Consider the following 27,110-nt stretch of genomic DNA (forward strand, 5'->3'; position numbering starts at 1 on the left):
GATCTCTGGCTTTCAGGATGAGGACCATGCTCCTTCTCTGGGCACTGAAGTGCCCTCATGACCGGGCCCCCTGAGAACCTGGTGGCATTGTCCCCAAAGCTCCTTTCCTTGCACACTCTAACGCCTTCTCTGGTCCCCAGGTCTTCTCATGGACAGTTCCCTCTACCTAGAAGCGCTAGTTTTGTTCCTGCCCCTTTTCTCCTCCCAGTGAGTAACTCCTACTCACGTTCCAGGTGTGGCTGAGGTGCCACTCCTTAAAGCCCTCCCTGATTCCCAGCTCCCCTCCCCGCTGGGTTCAGGGTCCATCTTCCCGGTGTCATTGGCCTGTGTCACAGCACCGACGGCCCTGAGGGTAGGGACTGGGTCTGGTCTACCGCGTTCCGCCCCGCCCCCACCCACCCGGAATCAGGTGCCCTGTACAAGGAGCCCCAGTGGATGATCCACTCCTGCCTGTCCGCCGCCGAACCAGGGCATCTTTCCAGCTTGCCGCAGCTGGTCAGATCATGTTTTACTCCTAGCTTCCTCGACTCCCTTCCTGACTTGGCCTCCGAAATTCAGAGATCCAAGTTCGCGGGCCCAAGTCGGTTGCCTGGGGCCACCTGCCGTCAGCCCGGGGGAGCGCCCGGCTCCCGCCCGCGATCTTGCGGGCAATGCTGCGCCCTGGCGGCCCCTCCGCGCTGCGCTGCCTCCCCGCCCGCCCCGAGCTCCGGCCGCAGAGGCGGCTCCCGCCTGACCAGCAGTCTACGAGCAGATAGCGTCTCCATCGCCTCCGGCGCGGAGCTGGAATGGAGGGGAGGGTCGGTGATTGGTCAGTACCCCCAGGGCTGTGAGTGGGGACCTGCGAGTCACCCTGGGAGTGCCCGCTTCGAAGCCTGAGCGGAGTCACTGCCCACCCCTGGGGGGGCTCGAGAAGTGGGAGCGGCCTCAACCTCTGACGTTACTCCGTGGCCTGAACTTGCCATTTTTCTGTCTAAAATGCATATCGGTGCATTCCAGAAAATCTAAGAAACGGAAAACTGTAAAGAAAATAAATATTACCTGTCAACCCAGAGGCAGCAACTGTTAACCATTTTGGTGAATATCCTTCTAATTTGTTTTTTATACATATCAATGCATTTATTACTACAAAATTGGGACTATAATCTAGACATTTTTAAAAAAAATAGCATTTAATATGTCCTAAGTTCAGAAATAGAAGTCAATCTGGAAAATGAGAAAAGCATAAAGGAGAAAATTTTAAAATCACTTATAATCCCAGCAGAGACAGCCTTTTTTCTCAATTTAGTTTATACTTGTGACAATCAACTGTTATTTATCCATGTCTATTTATCTTGCAAGAATTCAAGTCAGAAATTTAAAAAAAATGTCATAAGGGAAAATTCATTCTTTCTTATATCTTGGATTATCCCACAGTAGTGTACACTTTCTTTTTTTCCTGCCTGCAATTTCTCTAGAAACATCCTCCAATCTTCCCCCAACACATTCCATCCATATGGCCCCCATGGGAGTAGCCAGGCCTTCTGTGACCCTGAGTGTATTCATCTGTGGGATTAATGCTTAGAAGTGGAATTGCTTAAAAGAGGGCATGTGCTGTTATAAGTTTTGATAGATACTGCCAAACTGTCTTGCAGAGAAATCATAGCAATTTGCACGCCCACCAGCAGACATGTGAGTGCCTGTTTCCCAGTGGGATCACCAACAGAGTGTTGTCAAACTTTCAGCCCCCTGGGATCACACAGAGTAAGCTTAGCTACAGTGTGCTGAGTGTGCCCAGTGCCCAGCACCAAGTTGTCTATTTATTTATTTATTTTGTGAGGAGGACTAGCCCTGAGCTAACATTCGATGCCAATCCTCCACTTCTTTCTTGAGGAAGACTGGCCCTGGGCTAATATCCATGCCCATCTTCCTCCACTTTATATGGGACACCGCCACAGCATGGCTTAACAAGCGGTGCGTTGGTGCGCGCCTGGGATCTGAACCTGCGAACCCCGGGCCGCTGCAGCAGAGCGCGCGCACTTAACCGCTGCGCCTCCAGGCCGGCCCCAAGTGCTGTTTATTAATACTAGCTGAATTCTGGTGAGGAAAGTGGTATTATCTTCACTTTACAGATGAGGAAACTGAGGTTTAGAGAGCTTAGGCTGCCTCAACTCACAGACCTGAACTGACTCCAACGCCAGCATTCATTCTCACATCCACCCAGTGTTCTCAATCTTGACCGTATCAGAATCACTCAGAGGGCTTGTTAAAAGGTGGCTGGGCCCCATCTTCAGAGTTTCTGATTCAGCCTGTGGAGAAGGCCTGAGTACATGCATCTCCAGTTCCCAGGAATGCTGATGCTGCTGGTCCAGGGACCACACTTTGAGAACCATTGCTTCTATTACTCTAATATGGGACCCTATCAGGACCTGACCTTGCTGCTCTACCTTTGCCCTTGGTTGGGTGCTCATTTGAACTCTACATGTTTTACAAACCTTTTGTTTGTGTGTATGTGGGAATGTGAATATATCTTTCATAGTCCTTTGAATGCACCAAGTTAGGTTTGTGGCAAGTAAGTTCGCTTCAAGGCTGTTCCCCCACCTTTTTATGGAGATGATGCTCAGAGGAGCCCTTAGGAAAATTACAAGGAGTAATGCATGCATGCATGGAAAAACAAACAAACAAAAAACTCTTTGAAGATCATAAAATGCTCTTCCAAAGCTAGTTATAAATATTCCTACTGATGGAAAAGCTGTGAAGTACAGTTGGACAGGCTGGGACTGAGATGGTGGTTGGGGCACCGTGTGACACTAGATAAGTCAGGCCACTTCTCTGAGCCTCGAATTCCTTCTCTTTAAAATTGGGGATATTACGGGCTCCTTGAGGATTAAACAAGCCCCATGTGTATTGTCCCAAGCACTCTTTGTGCTCCAGAAGCTTCAGGGGCAGTGGTGTCCTCAGAGACAGAAGGGCTGGTCCTGGAACAATGGTTACAACTTGGTTGCTCGCAGCCATTTCCCCTCTAGATTCCCAGGGATAATGTTCATTTCCAGCTCTGTTTCCAGAAAAATCTCATATTCCCTGCTCCCTCCACATCCTGGTGATGACCTCTCCGTGAAACAAAATGGATTCTTTTCCACAACTGAAACTGTGAAGACACCTTTTCAGATTCCTGGAAAGAGCCCAGGCTGAACCCAATGACCACATGGACCCTTGGCTGGTGCCACTTGTTCCAGGTGCTGGAGATATGGCAGTGGACAAAGCAGAAATCCCTGCCCTTGTAAGCTTATTAATACTGTGTCCCTAAGTACGTCAACATTGAACTCGGATGTTTTCTTGGAATCTGGTGAGGGGTAAATACGCAAATTCATAGAAAATTGTAAGTTGGTCTGAAATTGACCCAATGAAGCTCAGATCTCTGGGAATCCCAGGGATGTGGCTATAGCTGGAAGTTCGCAAGCTGTGACGTGTGCAGGGATCTTGGGGCTCCTGTTATCCTGCAGATTCTGGCTCAGTAGGTCTGGGGCGGGGCCCAGGAACTTGCTTTTCCAACAAGCTCACAGGTTGCTGGTCTCTGGACCACTCTTTGAATACCTAGGGTTTAAGTGACATCTTATGTCATCACTACCAAATGTAACCTTATTCATCTTCAGCTTTTAGTGAAATTCTGAATACACAAAGGAAAAACTAATTTTATTAGAGTATTCTAGCTGTTACAATTTTGGACAGGGATGTAGGTTTGGGTGTCAGATCTCAGCTCCCACTACAGATTTCAAGTGACTAGGGGCAGCCTTGAGCATGCACTTCACTCCTGGAAGCCCCACCTTTCTCATCTGGGAGCAGAGACTTTTCCCACCTCCGTCTCGTTCAGGCAAAACCTTAATTGTTAGACATTTAAAAGGATGGATTCAAGTGTCTCCATGTGACCATTTTAATCTGATATTTGTAGTTAGGTTGTGGGTTATCTCTGGGGAAGGTGCTGGGGTTCTGAAATTTTACCATTAACATTGATATAGTGGCATTCTGAATGCATGTCCGGTGTCTCTAGATGGATATACGATGGGCACCCCTTCACTGAATGCACTGCTGTGTGGGGATTATCGTGTTTAATCTTCATAACAACTCTATGAGGCAGATTCAATTATCCTCTCCAAACAACCAAAACAAACAAAACTGAGGGTCACAGAGAACGTCAGGAGCCCAAACACATATATTTTAAGAGTGGGTACAACCAAGGCTGTACCGGCTCTGCCTCTTAAACCTGAGCTAGGGAATACATTTAAATAATTTCAGTGACGAACAGAGTCACGGTAGCGGAACAGATGCAGAGACACGACCAAGGAGGTTAGAATGCTCAGCTCTTTATTACATCTGTTAATAAGGCACTCCCCAGTCTTGGGTTAATTTAGGTTTTCTCTGTGAAGGATGGCAAATGTTAGTTCCACATTAGAATCTGACAATATAGAAGCAAACTGACCTCACCACCACCTGCAGTGGGGGTGAGTCACCAGGGTCTAAGGCAGAATCACAGGCCCCCGTGCTCATAATGAACGTTTCTGGAATTACACTGTGTGGGGCTTGGGTGGGGGGGCTCTATGCATATGGTGTTGAAGAAGGTGGAAGACTGGCAGCCAAAACTAGAAATATATTTTCCGTTAAAGGCATAATACAAAAATATCTCTCCATTTAGGCATTACTGATGGTAGCCAGATACTAAGTTTGAATGGAAGGTACCATCAACTGTAACACAAAAACTGCATTATCTTTTACATACAAATAAAAGAGAGGATTTATTTTCATTCTGAGTTTATTTAACATTTCATCCAGTTGAACTGAAATAATACATTGATTCCCACACTGGCAAGACACCGTGCTAATACTGAAATAAAAACTGCCAGTCAGTAAATACGTACAATCATAATTCTTCATATTACGTTAATAGAAATATGAATAACTATTTACTTTTACAGGCTTATTGCACTCCATGTGGACTTTTCTCCAGAAAAGGTATTTCTAAGAGATCAGCAAAGATTGCCAATCTTGGTTCATTTGTTCCTTTTTATAAACCATGATTAAACTATACAGTTAATATTTCTATATAAAAAGCATCAAGAGTTGGAAGCTTCAATAAATAATGTTTAAAAAGACACATCTCCATGTTCATTATCCCTTTTATACCGACGCTTTGGTCATATCTTCCTGGTGTATATAAAATTTCGGTTAGTTCGTCAATCTTCCAACCAGTCATTAATTTTTCAACGAAGGTTAAGATTCTGAAATGGAGCTACCGATTAACCGGGGGTAAGAACTCTGAGGTTAGCTGGGGTGGGTGGGGTAGGCCTCAAGTGCGTTCGTTTCTTACTAAAAGCGCCCTTTAAGCACCTCATGGAGATCTGCCTTGAAATTCAGGCTTTTTACCAGTTTTTAAAGAGAAGCATCGATGGCAACAAAATACATCCAAGGCCAGAATGTCATTGGGAAGCTATTTTGCTTCAAAATGGTTTAAGACAGAAAAGTCTAAATGAGAAAATTCTGGTGGCACAAAGGAAGGCTCAGAGAAGCCCCAAGCTTCATATCCATTGATCCTTTTAGAGAAAAGAGAAACACAGACACAAGGCACGCTATGTTTTCTTTATGAGGAAATTCAGTTTGGTCACATTGTCAGGAAAAATCTGTCAAAACTAGTTTCTACATTTTTCTCACAAGTCTCTGAATTACAAATTGAATTGAGTGGTCTACACTCAACAACCACCTTGTGTATGCCTTTGAACATCTACAGACTTGAAACATAATCTGTTACATTAAATATATTATATGTGAAACTACTACAGATGATGTAAACAGTGGTCCATGGATTCATTATTCTCAAACAGGCTGGAATGTAATATACATCATTCAAGTAAAATTCATTTAGTTACTGATTCACATACACATTATTTCTGTATCTTTATGAAAGCCAAAGAAATGTATAAGCTCGACAAGAAAAGACATGTAGTTAGCTGGAACTGTGCTCTCACTGCTAAAAAAAATCAAACTAGATTCCACTCAGTCATACTGCATTGGTTTTGAACATACTTCCAAAATTTGACATCTGTAAATTTCAGTTACTTGATGTAAATAATTGACTGTAAAGTCAACAAGTGCAAGGCAGGATTAACATCTTCATAAGAATGTAAAACATAAATTTAAAAGTCAACCAAAGAACCCCAACAGCAATATGAAAGCATCTAGTTGCTGACAGCGGGGACGGCTCGTCACACTTGACTTTTGGGAGGTATATGAAGGAGCTGTTATCCTGCAGATCCAAAAGGCTCACAATCTACCTCGGGGTGCCCACCGCCCAAACTGGAAGCAAACTGCCCTAATATTTATGAGTCATTTTTTACTGTTGAGCATCAGAACTTTTGTGTTTTCCCAAATCACTGCTGAGATCTCCGTGATTTGAAACAAGAATGGGATTAAAAATTCATTATTTTAAACAGATTTCCTTTTCACGGACTGATAATCAATAAATATTTATTGAGCATATACTGAACATCTACTCTATGCCTAGCCGTGCTTTTTAAAACTCTGGGTGAGGACTGGGATATTGTGTTTGAAAAACAATTACTATAAAAGCTACAGAAAGGGTATTTCTGTAAATTATACCGTGATTCTAATGTAAGGGAGCCAACGGGTGCCGGGCACCTGGCCCACACCAGGCGCTATGCTATCAGGAGCAGCTTGACTCGAAAAGGGTCCAGGGGGTCTTTGAAAGGTTTCTATAACTGGAAGAACCCAGGTGCAGCAGGATCTTCCTCACCTACACGGCACCCCCAGGTGTGCAGTTGGCGGGGTAAGCCGTCGTGGTCTCTGTCCCCACGTTACAATCCCTTATTAAAGTACACGCGTCGTAATTCAGGAGAGGTCTCTCGGATCTTGGCTTGCAACTCAGCCTCCAAGCTTGTCACAGACATGGAACTGGGATAAGGGAGACATGACAGGGTTATTACATGGGCAGAGGCGAGACCTAGAACCTGGAGAGGGCAGAGAGAGGACCACCCCGCCTCCCCCAGGACTGTGCAGTAAAACAGAGTCCTGTTTGAAAAATGCTTCATGTGCCTAGAAAACAAGTATCCTGTTCCTTTCAGAAAATCCACGGTCACTAATAATCAAAGAAACGCACCTTAAGAACCCAACAATTACTAAAAGCTAAAAAAGCACTCATCGCTGGCAAGGATGTGTGGCAATGGCACTCTCAGACCCTGCTGGCATTGGAAAACAATTTGTGGCAACGCCACTTCCCAAGGAAAACCGTATAAATGTTCACCACTAAGGAAAAAAGATGCTCTCAGTGGAATTTTTAACGCTAAAAACTCATTTGCACTATGTGCTTTTATCCATTGTATTATATTACATGCGTACTCTAAAGCTTTTAGAAAACACTACAATGTATGAGAAAAGCATCCCCAGTAGTCCCACCACTGAGAGGTGATCACTGTTTGTCTTTGCTTTATGCATTTAAAAAATGTCTTGAATGTATTATATGTATATACATATTAAAACTTATCTTTTTGTTATAAACGTACACTTATCACATAAAAGTATGAAGACAAATTGTCCAGAATGCTTACTACCGGAAAAACTGTTAACATTTTGATGTTTACTCTTTTAAAAAGATTTGGTCTTTACTATAGTGGAGATGTGGTAAAATATGGGGTAAAAAAGGTAAGATATAGATTCATAGAGATATGCAAAAAAAAAAATAAAAATTATGAATATACAAAAAATACAGTGGCTATTTTCTATGTAGTGGGATTTCGGGTACTTTTAAAACGATGTTGCTGATGATAATGATAATGGCTATGACTTATTGACCATTTTTTTGCCAGACATTACGCATTTTAATCGTTATGAAAACCCTGAAAGTCGGGTATTATCCTCATTTTACAATTAAGGAAACCAGAGATGCAATTGAGATTTGAAGCCAGGTCTTTCTCGACCCAAAAGCCATGCTCCTAACCATTAGGCTATACTGCCTCTTGGTCCTTCTGTTTTTCCATCCATCTATAAGTATCTATAATTACTATTAATATATTTTAAATGCCGAATCCAATTTTGGAATTAAGGTTATTCAAGCTTTACTGGATGATGGGGAATATCCTTTTTTATATTCTAGGGGAGTTTTTTAAAATTGAAATAATCTGTTTCTTGACAGTTGAGTAAAATTCACCTATAAAACCACCTGGTTCTCGTGTTTTCTTTGTAGGAAGAAGTTTAAGTAATACTTCAACTTCCTTAATGGCTATAAACCAATTCAGACTTTCTAATTTTTCAGCATTGTTAATATTTTTCTAGGAATTTGTCTGTCTTGCTTGTTTTTAAATCTATTGATATAATAAGTTGGTACTATTCTCTTATATTAAGCTCTGTTGAATCTATAATTATGCCTCTTTTTCATTCATAATATTATTTGTGCCTTTTGTTTTGATTGATATCACAAGACAATTGTCTACTTTGTTACTATTTTCAAAGAACTAACTTTTGACTTTGTGGATCCTCTATTTTTTTCCTTGTTATCTATTTTATTTATTTCTGGTCTTATCTTTTTCCTTTTTCTTTCTCGGGAGTTTATTCTTTTGTTCTTTTTTAAACTTAAGTTAGACATTTAGTGCATTGATTTTCAGGTATTCTTCATTTCTAATATAAACATTTAAAGCTATCAATTTCTCCCAAAGCAGCACTTTTGCTGTTCCTCACAAATTTTGATAAGGAGTGTTTTCATTACCTCTCATTCATGCAGGAGAATGGATAATTGTGGTGTATGTATACAATGGACTATTATATAGCAGTAAAAAATGAAATGACCTACAGCTACATGCAATAATGTGGATGAATTTTAATTATATGATGTTGAATAAAAAGAACAAGTACCAGAAGACTATATATAGAATAACACCCTTGTCTAAAAAGTCCCCAAAGGGACAAAATGAAACAGCAACATTAGACATACATATATATGATGAAAATTTTAAAATGTAATTTCACGATAAACATGAAATTCACAGTGGTTAAATCTGCAGGGGAGGCAGGGAGACGGGCTGGGAGGAAGCCACAGATAGATGTAACTTATGGATAGTAATTTTACTCATGGGTGGGGCAGTGGATTCATGGATGTTCATTATATCTTTTATTTTAATTATTTGATTTATTTTATCTATTTTGATAAAATAAAATAAGGTCACCCTTGGACCAACGAGGACAGTGTGTTATGAACCAAGAAATAGGATTAATCCTATTCTATGCAACTGACGAGGAAGAAACAAAAATAAAAACAAACACACAAACAAATCTATATGTCAAAAAACCAGACTAATAAGCTTCACTTTTAAATAGAGGAGGATAAAAAAGTGTTCTCGGCCTCCCAAATGTAAAACCATGTGCTCTCCAAGGGTATGTGACCTCATGGCACCAGTAGTTATAGAAAACTAATTTTAATTTCTGTAACTAGAGTTTAAATTCATAATAAAAACAAACGTTAGAATGAACATACTGTTTTTCTCATAACACTTAAAATCTAGGTCTATGTAGGAAGCTTCTTTATGGATTTTCAAATCCTTTTAATCTCAAAACCATAACAGCTACATTTATTACGAGTTTCCTTGGCCTCAGGCACAGTCCTCAGCATTCCACATACACTAAATCTCTGAGTGCAGGGTCACCCGCTGGACACTGGTATCCCGGTGCCATGCACTAGAGAAATAAACTCTTCTTATGCGAAGCCCGAGATTCTGGGGTTTGTACAATTCAACAGCATGAGTGTTCCTCTTCGAGGTGAGGAAATGCATCTGTGCTGGACTTAGAGAACAGGTCCTGAAGGGCCTGCCCTCTCCAAGGGGGGCTTGGCTACAGGCATCAACTCCCCCCTTTAGATTTAACTCACTCCTTAAGAGCAGTGGGGGTCAAAGACAGAGGGGCAGAGCAGACAAAAGCTGGAGTTGTCATCAGCTGGAGGGCCCTGAGCAAGTCAGCTCTGGAACAGCACACCTCATCCCGCACCTACTTTGAAAGCCTAAGGCATTAAAGCCCATGTGTCTGGGACCTGTTGGCCCGTGCAGGGTATGACGAAGGCAGGAGCCTGGTGACACAAACAAAAGCAAACAACAAAATGCCGCCTCTCTGCGTCTTGATGTTCCGTCAGGAGGAGGCTGAGACCTAGATTAATACGACGCTGGTCTCACGCCTGTCAATCTAGGTCTTACATCAAAAGCAGGATTCAAGGGCAGCTTGGAATGAAAGACACATGCACGATAAGGCTTTTAAGGCTAAAAACTAAGTAGGCAGAAGGGAACCAAATATTCTAACCCCCTAAGCTGCGTGTGTATAATTGCTGCCCTGGGGTCGAACTTCAATTCTAATATGTCGGTATTGTAGATGCATTTGCCAATGGGTTGGACGACAATGAACCACATTTAAATTTTTATAAAAGCAAATTTGCACCAGAGTTAACCTGACTCCTACAAAAGAATGAAGTGTTTTCAAATGTAACAGTGGCAGGTAGAAAGGAGCTGGGGAAAGAGAGTTTTGATTAAATAGATGTGGGTCTGATTTCTGCCTCTCTCTCCCTTTTAGAGACCTTTTGAGTCTCGACTTCCCCACCAGTGAAATGGGATGACAGCCCCTGCGTCTTCAACTGGTCTTTAGGATTAAAACTCATGATCATTCTGAAGAATAACAAATACATACCTTTTCTGAGGAAACAGAGCACAACACAGAGGTGTAGCAAATACCAAACTTAAAAAAAAAAAAAAAGACAAATCAGAGCATTTTGAAATGGTCGACTTTTTGGATTCTTTTTCCATTTTACTTTTATAACAATCCTCTTTCTTTCGAGCATTATATGCCTCACAAAAACATGTCCTGTTTGTGTAATTTTATTACCAAAGACTCCCAAAATAATTTTTTTTAAAAATCAAAGAGATATAGGAGTTTAAAAAAGAACCATGCAAATAGCCCAAATGAAGTTTCCCCAAATGACAGTTTACTTCTAGCTAATTATTGGGACCATAAGTTCCAGAGGTTCTGGGAAGGTCTCATTTTCAAAACGTGTGTCCCGTATTATCCACCCTTTCCCTCACCTTTCATATGCTATGTATCTTTAAAAAAGACATTAATTATATCAAAGTAATTCTACTCACCAGAAGCCAACTAGCCCAACTTGAATAGGCGCGCTCATCCACGGGAACCTCTGTATTGAGAAATAAATTATTTGAATACTTTCCACACAGGCTCTTCGAGACAATGTCTTCCGCTGGTTAACTGGAAGGAACCTCTCCACGTTACAAGATCCAGATGGAAGGTGATTAGTGACTGACGTCTGGGGTTAACACTGCAACAAGCGTGTTAGTTCTGACTTCCTGCAGCCCCCCCTTGATCTGCCAAGGAATGCACATGCAAAGACCAAGTGGCTTCTCGTTTTTCCCCCTTGCACATATAATCTGAGTGACACTTGGCTGTACACAGGAGGTGGAGAAATTGCTATCATTTAGTTATAATTTATCTCCTGGCTGGGGAGGCAGGATAGCCTGCGGCCCAGGCTGGAAGACAAACAAACCTGCGCTCAGGTCTCTGCCCAAGGGGCAGGGGAAAGGGCAGAGCCCTACCTCTGTAAGCTTTGGTTTCCCTCCCTGCTGATGTGGATCACAGCAGCTTCCTAAAGGCATGTGGGTGAAGACACACCAGACAACATTCACAAAGTACAAGGCGGGACGTAGCAGAAACCCAGCAAACATTCCCCCCTCCTCCCATGCATCTTTCCTTTCTTGGTTTTCGTTGCTGTCAGTATGGTTAAGACTACTGCTGGCATAAACAATTTTTGACTGCCACTTGTTTTTTTTAATGCAAATGGATAAGTTGGGTGGTCTTTTGGAGAGTAAGTGCTGTTAGATTTTTAGTTTTCAAAAAGGAGTGGTACCAAAATACACAAGATAAAGGGCAGTGAAATATACAGTTACATACAAAAGGCCACTGAAACAGCTGCAACCAACTCGTGAGTTGGTGTAAAGAAATCAGCCAACTTAGTTCAGAGTCAACACAAGCTGTTAAAGGAGCATGGTCCCAAAGTGGCTTGCCTGAGAGGCGTACCCTGGTCCCCGAGAAGACTCCTCTGGTGAGAAGGTACATCACACGGGTTAACGTGGGGGGAGAGAAGCGTGGACTGGAGAGGAAGGGAGAAATGTGGTCAAGAGGAGGCCGATTCACAGAGCTCACACAGAGGGCCCAGCCCTCAGAGAGCAAGAGAAGAAAAGACTGTCTCTTGGGCGGCTAGCTCCATGTGATGACCAAGGATTTTCCCAAGGAGATGGTAAATCCTCACCCCAGCACATTCCCAACGTGTGACGTCTGTGCTGGTACACAGACTTGGTGCTGGGAAGGCAAACTAGACACTGAAGGAGATCTTGTGGAAGGATGACCTTGAGCCCATGAGAGCAGCCTCCTCACTTCAAGTGGATTCTTGTCTGCAGCAGACGGGGCTCACCTGTTATCCCAGGCAGCCGCTGCGTGCAATCTCAAAGCAGGATGCGCGCAGACTAAAGGCTGACTGTGGCTGGCACGGACGGTTTTGTTGGAAAGGCTCTCGGTAATGACAAGGACCCTGGAGAATTCTGACTGATCCCACGGAACCCAACCTGGATGTCATCCCTTCTCCTGACTCCTCTCCAGCACCCCATCCTGCCTAATTCACCCCTACTTCTTCAACAGAACTTAGTCTGAGACAGAATTAGCGAGCTGTGAATGTCTGGTCTTCCCCTACATACTCATAGAACTCCTTGGGGTAAGGACATGTCTTACGCAGCACAGAACTGTGCAAACAGAGAGTATTTTAAATAAAAGTTTAAATGAATTAAAGACAGTAATCACATGTTAAAAAGATATTCAATGAGGTAAAAGCTTAAAAAGTTAATATGACTCTAAATTCTTTCTCCTCCCAATGATCTTTTTTCCAATAGCTTTGATTTATGATAAATTGCACATACTTAATGTGTACAGTATAAGTTTTGACATATGTATTCAGCTGTGAAGCCATCACCACAATCAAGCTAATGAACATATCCATCCCCCTAATGCTTTCTTTGTTCCTTGTGCCCTCGGCAACTCCTCCCTCTTCCCTAAACTCTGCACCCTGTTCCCTGGCAACCTCTGATGTCTTTTCTGTTATTATAAATTAGTTCGTATTTTCTAGGATTTTATATACAGTATCTCCTCTTTTGTGTAATTATTTTGAGACTCATTCATGTTGCTGCATGTATCAACAGCTCATTACTTTTTATTGCTGAGTTAGGTGTTCCACTGCATGGATACATCACAATTTGATAAGCCATCCTCTTGTGATGAACATCTGGGTTGTTTCCATAAAGCTGCTGTGAACATTTGTCTTTTATGGACCTATGCTCTCATTTCTCCTAGGTAAATACCTAGGAGTGAAATGGCCAGATCATATGGTAAGCGTATGTTTAACTTTTTAAAGAACTGCCAAACTATTTTCCAAAGTGGTTGTACCATTTTACATTCCCACCAGCAGATGAGAGTTTCAGTTCCTCCACATCCTTAACAACACATGTTATAGTCAGTCTTTTTAATTTTAGCCATTTCAACAGGTTTAGTGGTAGCTAATCTGGTTTTAATGTGAATTTCCCCAATGACTAAAGACACAGAGCATCGTTTCACGTGCTTATTTGATATCTGTATATATTTGGTGAAATGTCTGTTCAAATATTTTGCCCATCTTCTTATTGAGTTTTTTTTTGAACGAGTATTGAGGGTTCTTTTATATTCTGGACACAAGTCCTTTATCAGATACATGCTTTGCATAAATTTTTTCCCAATCTGTTTCTTGTCTTTTCATTCTCTTTGTAGTTTTCAAAAAACAGAATTTTAACATTTTGATGAAGTCCAATTTATCAATTTTTCTTTTATGGACTATGCTTTTGGTGTTGTGTCTAAGAAATCTTTGCCTAACTCTAGGTCTCAAAGATGTTCTATTATATTTTCTTCTAGAAGTCTGACAGTTGTAGGTTTTTACATTTAGAGTTTATGAATCATTAGGAATTAACTTTTATGTATGGTACAGTCAATTCCCTACATATGACCCACATCCCAGGATGTGACCATCCACAAGTCTCCCCACGGGCCATGCTCTGTGTCCTCTCTGAGCTTCTGTAGAGCATGGCCATTGGCCAGTCCTCTTCACGTCTCTGCCCACCTACTGCAGTTGGGGGAGATACCTTCTCTACTCCCTCTGAGCCCCGTTCTGTAGTCACCACATGTTGGAACCGCTGCCCTGTGCCTCTTCCCATCACTGTGCTATACGGTCCCCGAGAGCAGGGCTCAGGCCCTGTTCTATGACTCTAGCACTAGCAGGCTGCTTGGCATGCAACAGGCATTCAGCACAGGGCTGCTGAATAAACGAATGAATGAACAAAGAAATGCTACTTTCACATTCAATTAGCAGACGATTCTGGAAATCTGAGTAGACAGAGCAGTCCACCTTTATTACAGGAATATAGAACTAGAACTTGAGGAAGTGGAACTATTATCTCACCCAAACCATATCAATTTTGTTCCCGATGAAAGAGCCAGCGAGGTAAAGGGACCACAGGAGCTCTTCTTCAAGAAAGCCGTTTTTGAAGCACCAGATTTTAGGCAGTGAATTTTTTGGTTTACTGCAAAGATTTCTGTGAGTCACCTGCCCACAGCTGACGCTTTTTTCCAGCAATCCACTAGGGCAAAGATAAGGCGCAGGGGGAAGGATGAGTCATGTTGAATGCTCCCCAAGCTCACTGTTTAAAAAAGCCAAGAATGTTCAATTTGTTTCATGTTTGCAGAAGAGTTTGGTCATGTCCAAGCTTAAAGCCCAGATAAGTACACCCTTGCAGAGAGGCACATCTGGCCGCTGGAGCCGTGGGAACAATGAGAGGGCCGACCGAGGCAGACGCTACCCACATGGACATTCTGAGGTGCAGAGGAAATGATCTCTGGGAACTTGGTAGAGAAGCTCAGTAAAGCCTGCCTTTCAAAACAGCATGTGAAAGTGCTTTGGAGATGGAAACATACGGATGTTAATATAAGCCACCTCTGCCTACGTTTTAGTAATGGCTATACTATCAGTTAAGTCCTATGGTCTTCTGCCCACGTGGACAAAATGCAGTATTTCAGTGAAACAGCAACCTCAACCTTGAGAGTGGTACGTGTGTGTGAGTGGCTCAACAACATTTAGCCACTACTTTTTCAAAGCAACGTCCTCCACTGAGCTCTGGAGTACAGCTCCAACCAGACGCCCTGGAGCTAGTGAGGTGCTCGGACCGATCCGTGAGCTACTCTGATCATCTCTCTCAACCTCGTGACAGGGGTTCTGAAGCCAGAGGCCCCTCCGGCACCAGATGGGATGGGGCAGGCAGAGGGCTTCTTTGGGAAGGGTAAGGAAGTGGCACATCTCCAAATTATTATTGAAGGATATGGTATCAAGCAAAGCTAAAAACCAGAAACTAACATGAGGGAGGAAAACAAAATATTTAATCACTTATTATTGAGAAAAAGCCTAGGACAGTGGGGCAATGGTAGGCTAACTGCTTGTATCATTTGCTGGTTCCTTCAGGTAAGAAAATGCCAGGCTGTGTCAATAGCAATTTCCATCTGTCCCAGCAAGAAAATTATGCAATATGCTAACTCTGTCTTCTGTCCAGTGTTTGTCACTGAGAGATTAGAGTAACTGTGGCAACTATTCCAACAACACTGAGACCCCAGGAGTTCAAAGGCATGCCTGAATTGCGAGAATCAAGTACCAACTTCATTTCATATGTTTTCCCTGGTGACCTATCTTTTCAGCATTAACGTAGGTCCAAATGCAGACTTTCTTATAGAATTTCTGGAAGCCCAAGCCATGATCAACATACAAGTTAGCAGCCAGAGTGTGCCCAATGTCCACAGGCTGGAGCCAGACACCACAGAATAATGTCCCACCAGAAGAGGCAAACACCAAGATTCAGAGCCTCTACTCCAGAGCCACGCTGCTAAGACCCTCTGCTAACTGGGGGTTGGGTGGCATCTGAGAGGCAGAGAGAAAGGAATGGGAAAGCTTCAATAGGGGGGATGTCGCCACTGAAGGTGGCCTCTGAACCGCTTTCACAGTCACCTGCAAATTCACGGCAACCACAACCCTGTTATCCTATTGGTGGAATGATCCGCATTCATTACTCCTCTTTTGCAAAAGCTGTCACTTTTATGTCAGACAAACTAACCTGATAAGATGACAATTTCCAAGCCTTGTCTCCACCTAGAAATCTGATCTTGCTTTAAAAACCTGATTTTGCTTAAATTCAGCAGGAGGGGGAGGTTAGGTTTATTAAATACATTTTTTGATTCACTGTTGCTCCTGAAGTTGGCATGCCAATACCTAAGAATTAACACCCAGGCAAGTCAAAAGGTTGCGTGGGTCAACATACGCCCCTGTGGAAACACTATAATCCTAATGACTGATCAGATCAAGAGCCAGCAGAGAAGAACACAGGGCATCCATTCAATGTCCGCAAAGTTATGGACCCAGTGGATGGGCCACTTACTACTAGCATCCTGGAGAATGATGTTGATGGCCCCCCTTCTAAATTCATTTGACAGGCTTTCTCCCTCACAGACCAAATCCCCGCCCACAAGTAAAGCAGGGAGGGATAGAGGAAAGCACATCAATTTTTTTCAGATTTTCTGAAAATCCTCAAGTGTTTACACAGCTTGATAGTTTTAAGATATAGTCACTGGTCCAGTACATAAACTAATCCCTTAGCAGCTTTAGAGTTTTTATTTTCTAAATGTTGTGCCAGAAAGTGATTTTGGCAAAACTTTTTCATTAATCTCCAAAATAAGAGTTACTGAAATAGGTAAACTGTTAAATGAGGCCACAGTTACATGTTGGCTTACACTAATAGCTTTACTGCTTAAATACATGTAACTGTTTTGTATTTTTGTTTAATCTTACAATGAAGGCTGTCAGAAACCCACAAGGGAGATGGATGAGGACTCAGAGGGCTTCCTGGGGTGGCCCAGGGGTCAGTGGATTCCTCCTGGGAATGCTCCAAGGAGCAGTGGGACCGTTCAGTCACTGCAGAGCCACTGTGACACTAACACTTCACATCGATGTGGAAGATTGCTCGAGGAGGAAGTTCAGGGAATATAATTCTTCCACATCCCCAAGGCTTCCAAGAGAGAATATGAAGGGGTGCTGAAGAGAAGGTCCCCTTTCCCTCGCATGGGGTTGGTGTATCGACATGTAACAACCTGGCTGTGTGGGTCAAATGAGGCGCTGGACATTACTGTTTCTTCATAGCAAACTTCTTAGCTTAGTTTTTCTAAAGATGTGATTGTACTGAAAGTGTTTATGAAGGGTTCACTTAGTGTTGGCCTTAGTTTTCCATCTGGGGCCCACAGGTAATATCACAGGTCAATGAACATACCTGATGGATATTCAGAATTCTCCTAATCACTGAAATCATTCAGGAAGTGTTTTATCTGTGAACTATGTCCTTTTTTCAAAGCTTTATAGTGTCCCCTTGATGTTACCATTCTGTTTCTAAGACCCAAAACAATTTACCCCAAGAGAACTTCAGTCTTTTCCTCAATACACCTGCTCCTCCAGTGAGGAGCCTCACCTGTTTCTCCTGGCAGATCTAACGGTGTCACTTTCCCAACAGCAGGAGCCAAGTGAGTCACCCTATCCCATCGTCTCCTACTTGTTACAAGAATTGGAAAACTAAAGTGAAGCATAAATACTATTGCATTAAATCATGGACGCCACAGAAAGCAATGTAGAGAGAATGCATATAGTGCACCGAGATTTCTTGGTTACCATTTCATCCTGTAATATTTTCAGACCTTGAGGGAGGCAGCTAATAATTAATGAATTATTAAATATGATCACCAAAGAAAAATACATTGCGGCACTAAATTCAGTGTGCCACGAAGCTGCAACTCCAAATTATTTCTCCATTTCTGATAGTTTGTATAGAGAGTTACAAACATATAATTCCAAATTCACACCACCTGTTCATCATTACCTAGCAAGGCACCCAGTCGATGACCAAGATAAGTGTGTAACTGAGTTGTAACCTCTCAACAGAAGTGGGCAGCAGTCTGCATTTATGAGAGCTTTTTCAAATATCTGAGATTAGAAATAAAATGGTCCTGCAAGTATTTTTTTTATTTACGTAAATGTCGAAGTGTCACTGTCCGAATTCTTTACTCACTACTTATGTAGGAGGAAATATACTGTATAGTTTGAAGTCTGAAAATGAATTGACAGGATTGAGATACGATGACTAGAACTGCGGCTTACCTTTAGAAAGGCTTTCTTTTCCAAAGTGTTCATGATAAATGGAGGGATGGCTGGAAGTAAAAATAGATCCACTTAAATCTTCATTTAGTATCTATTTTCAGCTCACATTTTTTTTCAACAATTTCAGAAAAGACTTATATCACTTTTAGGCTATTTTCACACTAGCAGAGTGAAGCTAATTGCAATAATGCTTTAAAATACTTCAGTATTTAAGAAAAAATCCACTGTGCCCATTTTCTAGATTTTTGAAAAATAATGTAATGCTCTTTGCCAGGCAGAAAATTTTATAATCTTGAAGAGACTTTACATTTAATATTAAGTACACAACAGGACAAACATCAGGACCTTTTCCCCCTGTACTAATAAAACAAACACAACCTTCCCCGGGCGTCCATTCCACGTGTACAGCATACAGACCGCCGCCTTGAGTCAGGCAGACCACTTGCTAGCTGGGTGATCCTGGAAAAGTTACCTCACTTTTCTGACCTCAGTTTTGTGTTTTCCTCATCTATAAATGGAGAGAATTATAACAAACTGGCCGGGATGATTAGATGTAATAATGCCCGGAAAACGTCAGGCAGCGTTAGTGCATTTACTCACAGTTTTTATCAGACTAAACGGTCACATTCACGGCTCCAATATGTCAACTACCTTTACAGATTTCACTGGAATAGAGAGACTGCATTCTTTCTCTGGGGACTAGATAAGGTTTAAAACAACTAAGCCACTGGAAACGGATTTGTTGGGCTGGCTGAACTCCAAAGAGGAGACTCAGACTTCAAAACGGGAAAGTACAAAACCAAAAGCAAGCCCAGGGCAGAAGCTGGATTTTGGCAAATCTGGAAATCTGGGCTCTGCAGGCATGTCGGGCAGGCCCCCAGCCTCCTGGTAGGTTAGTGAGGGGTGCTGCCCGACTCAGGGGACTCTCGGCCTACGTTTCAGGACTGTGGTTTCCACAGTGTACCCACCCCCACAGGGCACCCCACTGTCTCATGAGGCTGCTGAGGAGCTCCTTTGTTAAATCAGTTAAGGGTGGTTCAATTAGACAATCCCAATTAGCTGGAATGCGAGTATAATGCTCCTCAAACTTTTCCTTGATGCCCTTTTCTTCAGCTTTGCTGCCCACTCCTACCCGCCTCCTATGAACACTCACAGTGACAAAAGGAATTTAAAGACAACAAAAAATTGCGGGAAAACTTGAGAGCAGCTGATTAAATACTGTTTCTTTGAGAGCTTAGTCAACAGCCAAGTGTTGTTTGCATTCAGTTTAGATGAAGAAATTAAACACACTAATTTCTATTTTTTCTGCAAAGAGCACTGTAACTCCCAGGCCCTCTGGGTCCTGAGTTAGTCTCAGAATCTTCTCTAGGCTTCCTGTCTGAGGGCAGCTCTAAGAAGCCTTGGGAGTGAACGAGAGATTCTCAGAGGAAAAAGTACAATGTAGATTTTCTGCTATTGGTCATGCTAACTCCAAGCCCTAGGGACCAAACTGAGCAGGAACTTGGCACACATCTTATTAATAGCTGCTCTACTCAACCCAACTTGGTCTGTGTTCCAAGGGTGTCCAATTGATACAAATAAATCTTCAGTAGAAATTATTCCTAGTCAAGAACTTCCGGAAGTTTCTTTGTAAGATTTACAAAGATCAATTCCTTCCCTTCAAGTTCTCATCACCTCTCCTGTCACTGCCCTGGTCCACCCTGCCACCATCGTTCGCCTGGAGTACTGTGACAGCTTCCTGACCAGTCTCCAACCATCCCGGAGTCACACAGTCATGGATGCATGAATCACGCCACTCTCCTTCAAAACCCTCTGTGGCTTCCTACCCCTCAGATTAAAAGCCGGGGCTGGAAAGGCCTGCCGGCTGCCCACCTTCTGCGCTCTGGGGCCTCACTCATTCCATTCTCCTGTTCCCATCTCCCTCTCTACTCCAGCTACACCTGCCACCTTGCGATGCTTCTGACACATCAGGTAAGCACCTCCCTCTCCTGCTGTTCCGTCTGCCCAGAACATTCACCCCCACACCCACTTGGCTCACTCCCTCACCTCCGCCCAGTGCTCTTCCCTGGCGGTCCTGTCTACTTCCAGCCCGAGATCCCCAACCATCCTTTTCCCCTTAGGCTTTAGCACCATCTCACATATTACATATTTTACTTACTTATTTTGTTGATTCTCTGCCTCCTCCACTAGAAAGTCAATTCCACCAAGGGGAATGATTTTTTTTTCAGTTCACTGATGCAGAAACACTTGTTCAATCTATATTTATTGAATACATGAATGCATGGAAAGTTCTACTAACCCATGCCTGGGGCTGCCATGAGAATCCTGGAGATGACTACTTGTGTGATGGCTTGTTTGGCAGCATTTGCCGACTCGCCCAGGCGGTTCCCATTTTCATCAGTGACAGGAATGCCAACTTTGAGTTCCCTACAGAGCAAAACAAACAAAGAAGTCCACAGATGCCTGCGTGCAACGGCTGGAAACTGTGCCTACGCTGTGAAAGGGCAAGTCCCTACTGACCCAAAAACCCACTCAAGTGTCATTTTTGGCACTAAGAAGTCTACTTTAAATGCCATGGACAAGGTTATCCTCATATGATAGACACAAAAGTAAAATAACACTAGTAAACTTTGTAAAAAAGGGTATAGTATTTTTAATAGAAATATGACTCAAAGGGTGAATGCTAACTTAAAGAAAAGGCTAATTTCTATGCTCATGCGCAAATTTGAACAACTCTTCAAAGGAGAGCTAGCTCTAGTATGGAGCATTACCAAGTAAACTGGCTCTTCTGACACAGAGGTCACTAGCACACGGCATGACTGGATGTGTGTTAACCACAGTCACTAACACTATAATTAAAAGCTCCCATTGTCAGCCTGTCTTTCGCTATCCATTCCAAAATACGTTTTCTCATTCTTTCTTCTCCTTTAATTTTCGACAGTTCTAAACAAATACTTTCAAAGATATAGATTAATATTATTTTAACCCCCCCCAAAAAAATTCTAGGGGGAAAAAGAACCTTTTTTAGAGAATAAGCTTGCTTTGCATAGACCTTCTTTGCCTAGCCCTGCACAACTAAATGTAAGTGTGAGATATTTTTTTTTAACTTTTTATTATACAGAAGTAGAAAGAGTATTCTAAACCCTCATGTACTCATCAGCCTGCTTCAATAAGTAGCAACTCCTGGCTAAGCTTTTTCCATAATGGACCCATCCTCACCCTCAACGGCAGATTATTTTGAAGTAAAATCCAGATCTCATATAATTTCATCTGTAAATAATAAGATAAATTTTAAAAAGTTTCAACAAAGCTAATTATTACAAGAGACTCTACTGTCCAGCACAAGTCCTTTCCAAGAGCACATATTAATCTTACCTTTGCCTCATTAATGGGATATTGATGCAATTAGCAGCAGCGACGGCCGCGAAGGGAACAAAACGTCCTATGAGAGGTGAGACGTGCTGCAGAAAAGAGATCCCAAAGGCATTATTTGACTTTTCCTGTAGTACTGAATTGAAACACTTGTTTCTTCTTAAAAACTGCTAAAAATGCAGAGTCCTATTTGTACAGAAACTCAGGCCAAGAGTACTTTCAAAACTTGTTTCTTAGCAGTATTTTTATATTGCCAGCATGGGCATACTGGGGCCACGTTGATGTCTAGGACATTCTGACAGCTTAGCGTGGCTGATGGGGGAGGGGCTCTGGAGTCCTGAAGTCTTGAGTTTAGATGCTGGCTCCCCCACCTCTCCAGAGGCGGGGCCTGAGGGTGAGCATTTAGCATTTAATTTAGCACTTAAAACACACCGTCAGGCACAGACCAGGGTCTTAGCGCATGGTATTGGTGACACCCCTTCCCAAGCTTATTGGAAGATATAATTAAAACATGCAGTTGAAGATAATGATTATATTTAGAAAGTAACGGGACTTGAACTATTTTGAGAAATAATAGACACACTTAGACCCAGTCAGGTGGGAACAAATTAAGGAGCTTTACCACAGAAAGAAAAATTTGAGTACCTTGGTTAATGCATTGAGTCCTAGAGCTGTTGCTACAGCACCAGTTGTTGCAGAAACATAAGCTGTTCCCAGTTCACTGAAAAGAAAGAGCACAGAGCATAAACAACGAGTGCGTGTCAGCAAACTCAGGACAACGTTTTTTGAAGAAATGAGGGGAAAATGTGAAAGAGCATGACTAAGAATGGAGATTCCACACAACAACATTCACTATCACTTTACAGGTAGAGAAGTCCAGAGAAAAAGCAAGCAGACCCACAACAAATGTCATTCTTCACATGTAACCTGATTAAACCCCAAACAACCAGACACAGAGAACATGTGTGTGGGGGTGAGGAAGGAGGGAGCTGGGAGTGTGCAGAAAGCTACAAACGTAGGGAAATGCATATTGGACTAAATGTTTGTAGTATATTGGCTTAAATAAAAAATACTTCTCAAAATATCAATTTTAGTGTATAAAAATTCTAAAAGTCTCATCTTCGAAATACAATTAAGCCCAACCAATTCTCTCTTATTTTAAAGTAAATTTTAATTCAAGAATTGGACGAAAGGAAGGTGTGATAAACACTGCTGGTTGCAGATTTGCAACTCCTTTGTTCCATTTGATGACAGTAGAAGAACATGGGCGGTCAAAAACAATTTCAAGTGATAACACAAAAAAGAAAACACTCTCAAGTGTTACACAAGTTGTGCTGAAAGCTTCGGTTAACTAATCACTTAAGCCTGTCTAAAAATTTTTTTACAGAAGGCAAAATATTAAGCCCATTTTACTTCCTTTTCAGCTCCAAAGATGACCTCTTTTAAAGACAAATCAGATATAAACAAGTCCCCTTGATCTCTGCGGAGACCACACTGCAGACCCTGCAGTTTGACTTGGTGTCCCTCTGCACACGCAGGGTGATCGTTCACCATAGGCCAGCCCGGAGCTGCCTGCTGTGTGTTCTGCAGAGGAAGGAGCCCGAGGTGTGGCAGAGCCATCCTCCCACCAGCGCCACCAACAGCACGAGTCGTGTCCGAGAAGGTAGGCTGGAAAAAACAGTTATCTTGATAGGGAGGAAAAGAGGCACTAAAATATGCTCCATAATAGTCTGAACAATATAAACCATTTGTCCAAGTATACTTTTTTAAACAGGAGAAGATCATCACTGAATCAAATGAACCCTGGAGAAGCGAAGAGGGCGGGTACATCTCACAGCCTTACTTTACAGTGAGGGGTGCGTCTCCACTTCTGTTGGTGTAATTGACCACGGCATTGAAGGACTGGTTAATCCACTGCCAGAAGAGCACGGCCGGCGTGGTCCTGAAACAGAGCGACCCGTCACACACCCACCTTCGCTTGTGACCCGGCGGCTGCGTGGAACAGAACACGTGAACACCAGGAACCAGGAGAGGGCTGCAGAGGGGAGAACGCTGCCACAGACTGTGCGTTCCGGGTCAAAGGCTCAGGATCCGTGTGGCTAGAAAGGTTTTCATCCTTGTGATTGTGTTTCCTCATTTGTTAGATGTGGGTAACACCAAGCTTGGAGGGTTACGGTGAGGACGAAGTTCTCTTACTCAAATTTTATCTTAAATTGGTACAAAGCCCGACATAGAGTAAGCACTCAATAAATGCCAGGTCCCTTCTCTTGGGGGAAAAAGAAGCCATTTGCAGGCTAAATAGTCCTGATCCCCCCTCACTGCATGTATAAGTGTACCTGTCTATGTCTACACCTGCACCTACACTTACACCTATAGCATCTGAATGGATTAAAAAGAGAATTTACTTACAGACTCCTTTTATTTTCTTTCTCCATCTCATTTTCTTTTGGGTCTAAGATTTAAGGGAAAATTCAACCTCCTTTTGAATAAGAAAGAGAATACTATTCAGCAGAGGGAAACGGTAAACAAGCCCTGAGAGTTATAACATTTATACCAAATGGGACTCAACATGAAATGACATTTATTTACATAGAGCTATTTACATATAAAAATGTCCTTTAAGCTTCTGTAATATAAAATGAACAAATTGTTGCCACATCTCCATAACTTACCTATAGAATGTCATCATACAGCCCGTGATGGTCATGTTCATGGGAACCTGGGCTGACATTCTTCCTATCAAAATCATCTTTTCCCCAGTGTCAGGATGAAAAGCGGAATCATAGATGTACTTTGCCCTCCATAACTCATTCTCTGTGAGACCTGGAGGAACAATTCCTTGTCTAGGACAATAACAACAACAAACATGGCAGTTGTTCATTTCAAATATCTCACCAGTTTTCTAGAGACACACAGCTAGAAGTTCTCAGGTTTACACTTACCTAAGACAACTGTGCCCGGATGCAGGACAAATCTAACATTACATAAAGTCCGTGAAATTTTAATAACAAAAAGGACAATAAACACTTAAAATGAATATTTCAAACCTACATATCTCAAATTAGCTATAAATTGGAAAAACAAAAACATATAATAGGGAAGTATTCAACTTTGAAATATTCTTTGTTTTAAATAACATTTAAAAATGTATTTTGAACTTTGCAAATTCTAAAATATTTTTAACTGATTTGACAAAAGCTGTGACAATCAAGAACATTAATTCATTTTTAAAATTATAGTTTGAAAACCTAGATTAGAAAGGCTCATTATAATTTTTTCTCCTTATCAAAGAAACACATATTCATTGCTAGAAATTTAGAAAATACAGAAATTCATTAGAGCAATTAAAGTCATTCAAGCCATGACCTCCTCATCAGCACTGGAAATGCTCTGGGGAATACACCGTGACTCCCTGCTATGATCTATATACACGATGTGCTCATTTAAAGGTATCGCACAGGGCCGGCCCCGTGGCATAGTGGTTAAGTGCGTGTGCTCCGCTGCTCGCGGCTGGGGCTCGGATCCCAGGCGCACACCAATGCTCCGCTTGTCAGGCCATGCTGAGGCAGCATCCCACATAAATTGGAGGGAGATGGGCACGGATGTTAGCTCAGGGCCAGTCTTCCTCAGCAAAAAGAGGAGAATTGGCACGGATGTTAGCTCAGGGCTGATCTTCCTCACAAAAAAAAAAAAAAGGAAAAAAAAAAATAAAGGTATTGCACCAAACCTGCCGCTTTATAACCATTTTTTTATTCAATAATATTTTGTAAACATTTCTCTACATATTTAGCTATTTTTCTGTATCATCTATACTGGGTTGAATAGTGTCCCCCCAAAATTCACATCCACCTGGAACCTCAGAATATGACCTTATCTGGAAATAGGGTCTCTGCAGATGTAACTAGTTAAGATGAGGTCATGCTGGATTAGGATGTGCCCTAAATGCAACAACTGCTGTCCTTATAAGATGGCCATGTGCAGCCACGCAAAGAAGGCCACGTGACAACAGAGGCAGAGACTGGAGTGATGTAGCTACAAGCCAAAGAATGCCTAGAGCCTCCAGAACTCGGAAGAGGCAAGGAAGGACTCTCCCCTAGAGCCGTCAGAGGGAGCATGGCCCTGCCCACACCTTGATGTCGACTTCCAGCCTCTGGAACTGTGAAAGAAGAAATTTCTATTGTTTTAAGCCACGTAGTTTATAGTAATTTGTTCTGGCAGCCTTAGGAAATTAATATATCATCCTTTCAAATGCTGCACAGTATTCCACTGTATGACTTAATTAATATATTATACCAGTTCCCTACTGTTAGACACTTTAATTGCTTCTAATCTTTTCTGATTGTAAATGATGAGAAAGTAAACATCCTCATAAATAAATCTTTCCCCACATCCAAGATTATCTAGAAAGAAATGAGTACATTTGCTGAGATAAAAGCTGCATAAAATATTAAAACTGTAAATACGTCTTTTATCCTTTTTCTCTACTTGAGTATGTCTTTTTTATCATCATCAGCAGCAACATCATTACTGTTCAGGTAACTTGTATATATACTTTATACACTGCAGATAATTTTGTTAGTGTTATCAGTTGTCCTGGAAATTTTTATTTTTATCTAGTCAGGTAGGAACAAATGAAGTTTCTGTCTAGAAAGGCCTGACTCATTTCAAAGATTACACAAATGTTCACCTCTACTTCTCACATTTTCAAAATAGTTTTTTTGTCACTTAACTTTTTAATCTACTTGGAATGTATCTTAAAATATGAAAATGTGACACTTGCTTAACTTTTCTTTCCACTTTGCTGGTCTGCCACTCCAATACTAAGATTTAAATGCTATATTCATCGTCACTTGAGATTTTGTGAATGCTAGGTTGGATTTCTGGATTTTCTATAGTGTTCCCATTATCTGCATCTTCCGGTTGCCAACACCCACCATTTTAATTTGACAGTTCATTTTAGTATCTGGTAGGGGAACGGCCTCTCACTCCATTACTCTTTCTTTTTCAAAAATGCCTTAGTTACACTCATTAATTTATTTTTCCAGATAAACTTTAGAATCATTTTGTCAATTTCATGGGTGATCACAATTCTATTTTGATGGAAACTATTAATCTGGAGAGAACTGACATCTCTACGAATTAAGACTTTTTATTCAGGCGTACTGCATTTCTCCAGTTACTCAGAGGCTCCTTTTAATGACCCCAGTAGTCTTGTAATTGCCTCACACATCTGGGTAAGTTTATTCCCAGATATTTTATACATATACATTTTGTTTTTATGAATGAGATTAAAAAATATTGTCTGATTATTGCTGGTGTATAGGAAACTACTGAGTTTTTGTGTATATTACAAGCAGTCCTCTCACAGTCCCTTACTTGTTTCATTTGTTTTCCAGTTGAT

At 41.9% G+C, this 27,110-nt stretch overlaps 1 protein-coding gene across 5 annotated transcripts in view; it reads right to left on the reverse strand.

Annotated features, from left to right (window-relative positions):
- Positions 1–5,593: 5,593 nt before the first annotated feature.
- Positions 5,594–27,110, reverse strand: part of SFXN1 (sideroflexin 1) — a 47,363-nt gene continuing 25,846 nt past the window's right edge. For 3 of the 5 annotated variants that reach the window (XM_087429397.1, XM_087429396.1, XM_087429395.1), the window contains exons 3-11: positions 24,382–24,552; positions 23,553–23,651; positions 22,355–22,430; positions 21,713–21,798; positions 20,637–20,764; positions 18,338–18,387; positions 11,154–11,203; positions 10,702–10,749; positions 5,594–6,936 (exon numbers count right to left, since the gene is read on the reverse strand). In XM_087429397.1, the coding sequence (XP_087285523.1) occupies positions 6,840–6,936; positions 10,702–10,749; positions 11,154–11,203; positions 18,338–18,387; positions 20,637–20,764; positions 21,713–21,798; positions 22,355–22,430; positions 23,553–23,651; positions 24,382–24,552 (805 nt within the window). In that variant the 3' untranslated portion in view covers positions 5,594–6,839. Of the gene's footprint in view, positions 6,937–10,701; positions 10,750–11,153; positions 11,204–12,099; positions 12,173–18,337; positions 18,388–20,636; positions 20,765–21,712; positions 21,799–22,354; positions 22,431–23,552; positions 23,652–24,381; positions 24,553–27,110 lie in introns of all 5 variants that reach the window. The other 2 variants (XM_087429399.1, XM_087429398.1) reach the window with 2 other exon arrangements.

The sequence above is a fragment of the Ceratotherium simum genome, chromosome 4 (genome assembly GCF_057802395.1).
Source record: "Ceratotherium simum simum isolate JZ-2026a chromosome 4, ASM5780239v1, whole genome shotgun sequence".
Taxonomy (NCBI): domain Eukaryota; kingdom Metazoa; phylum Chordata; class Mammalia; order Perissodactyla; family Rhinocerotidae; genus Ceratotherium; species Ceratotherium simum.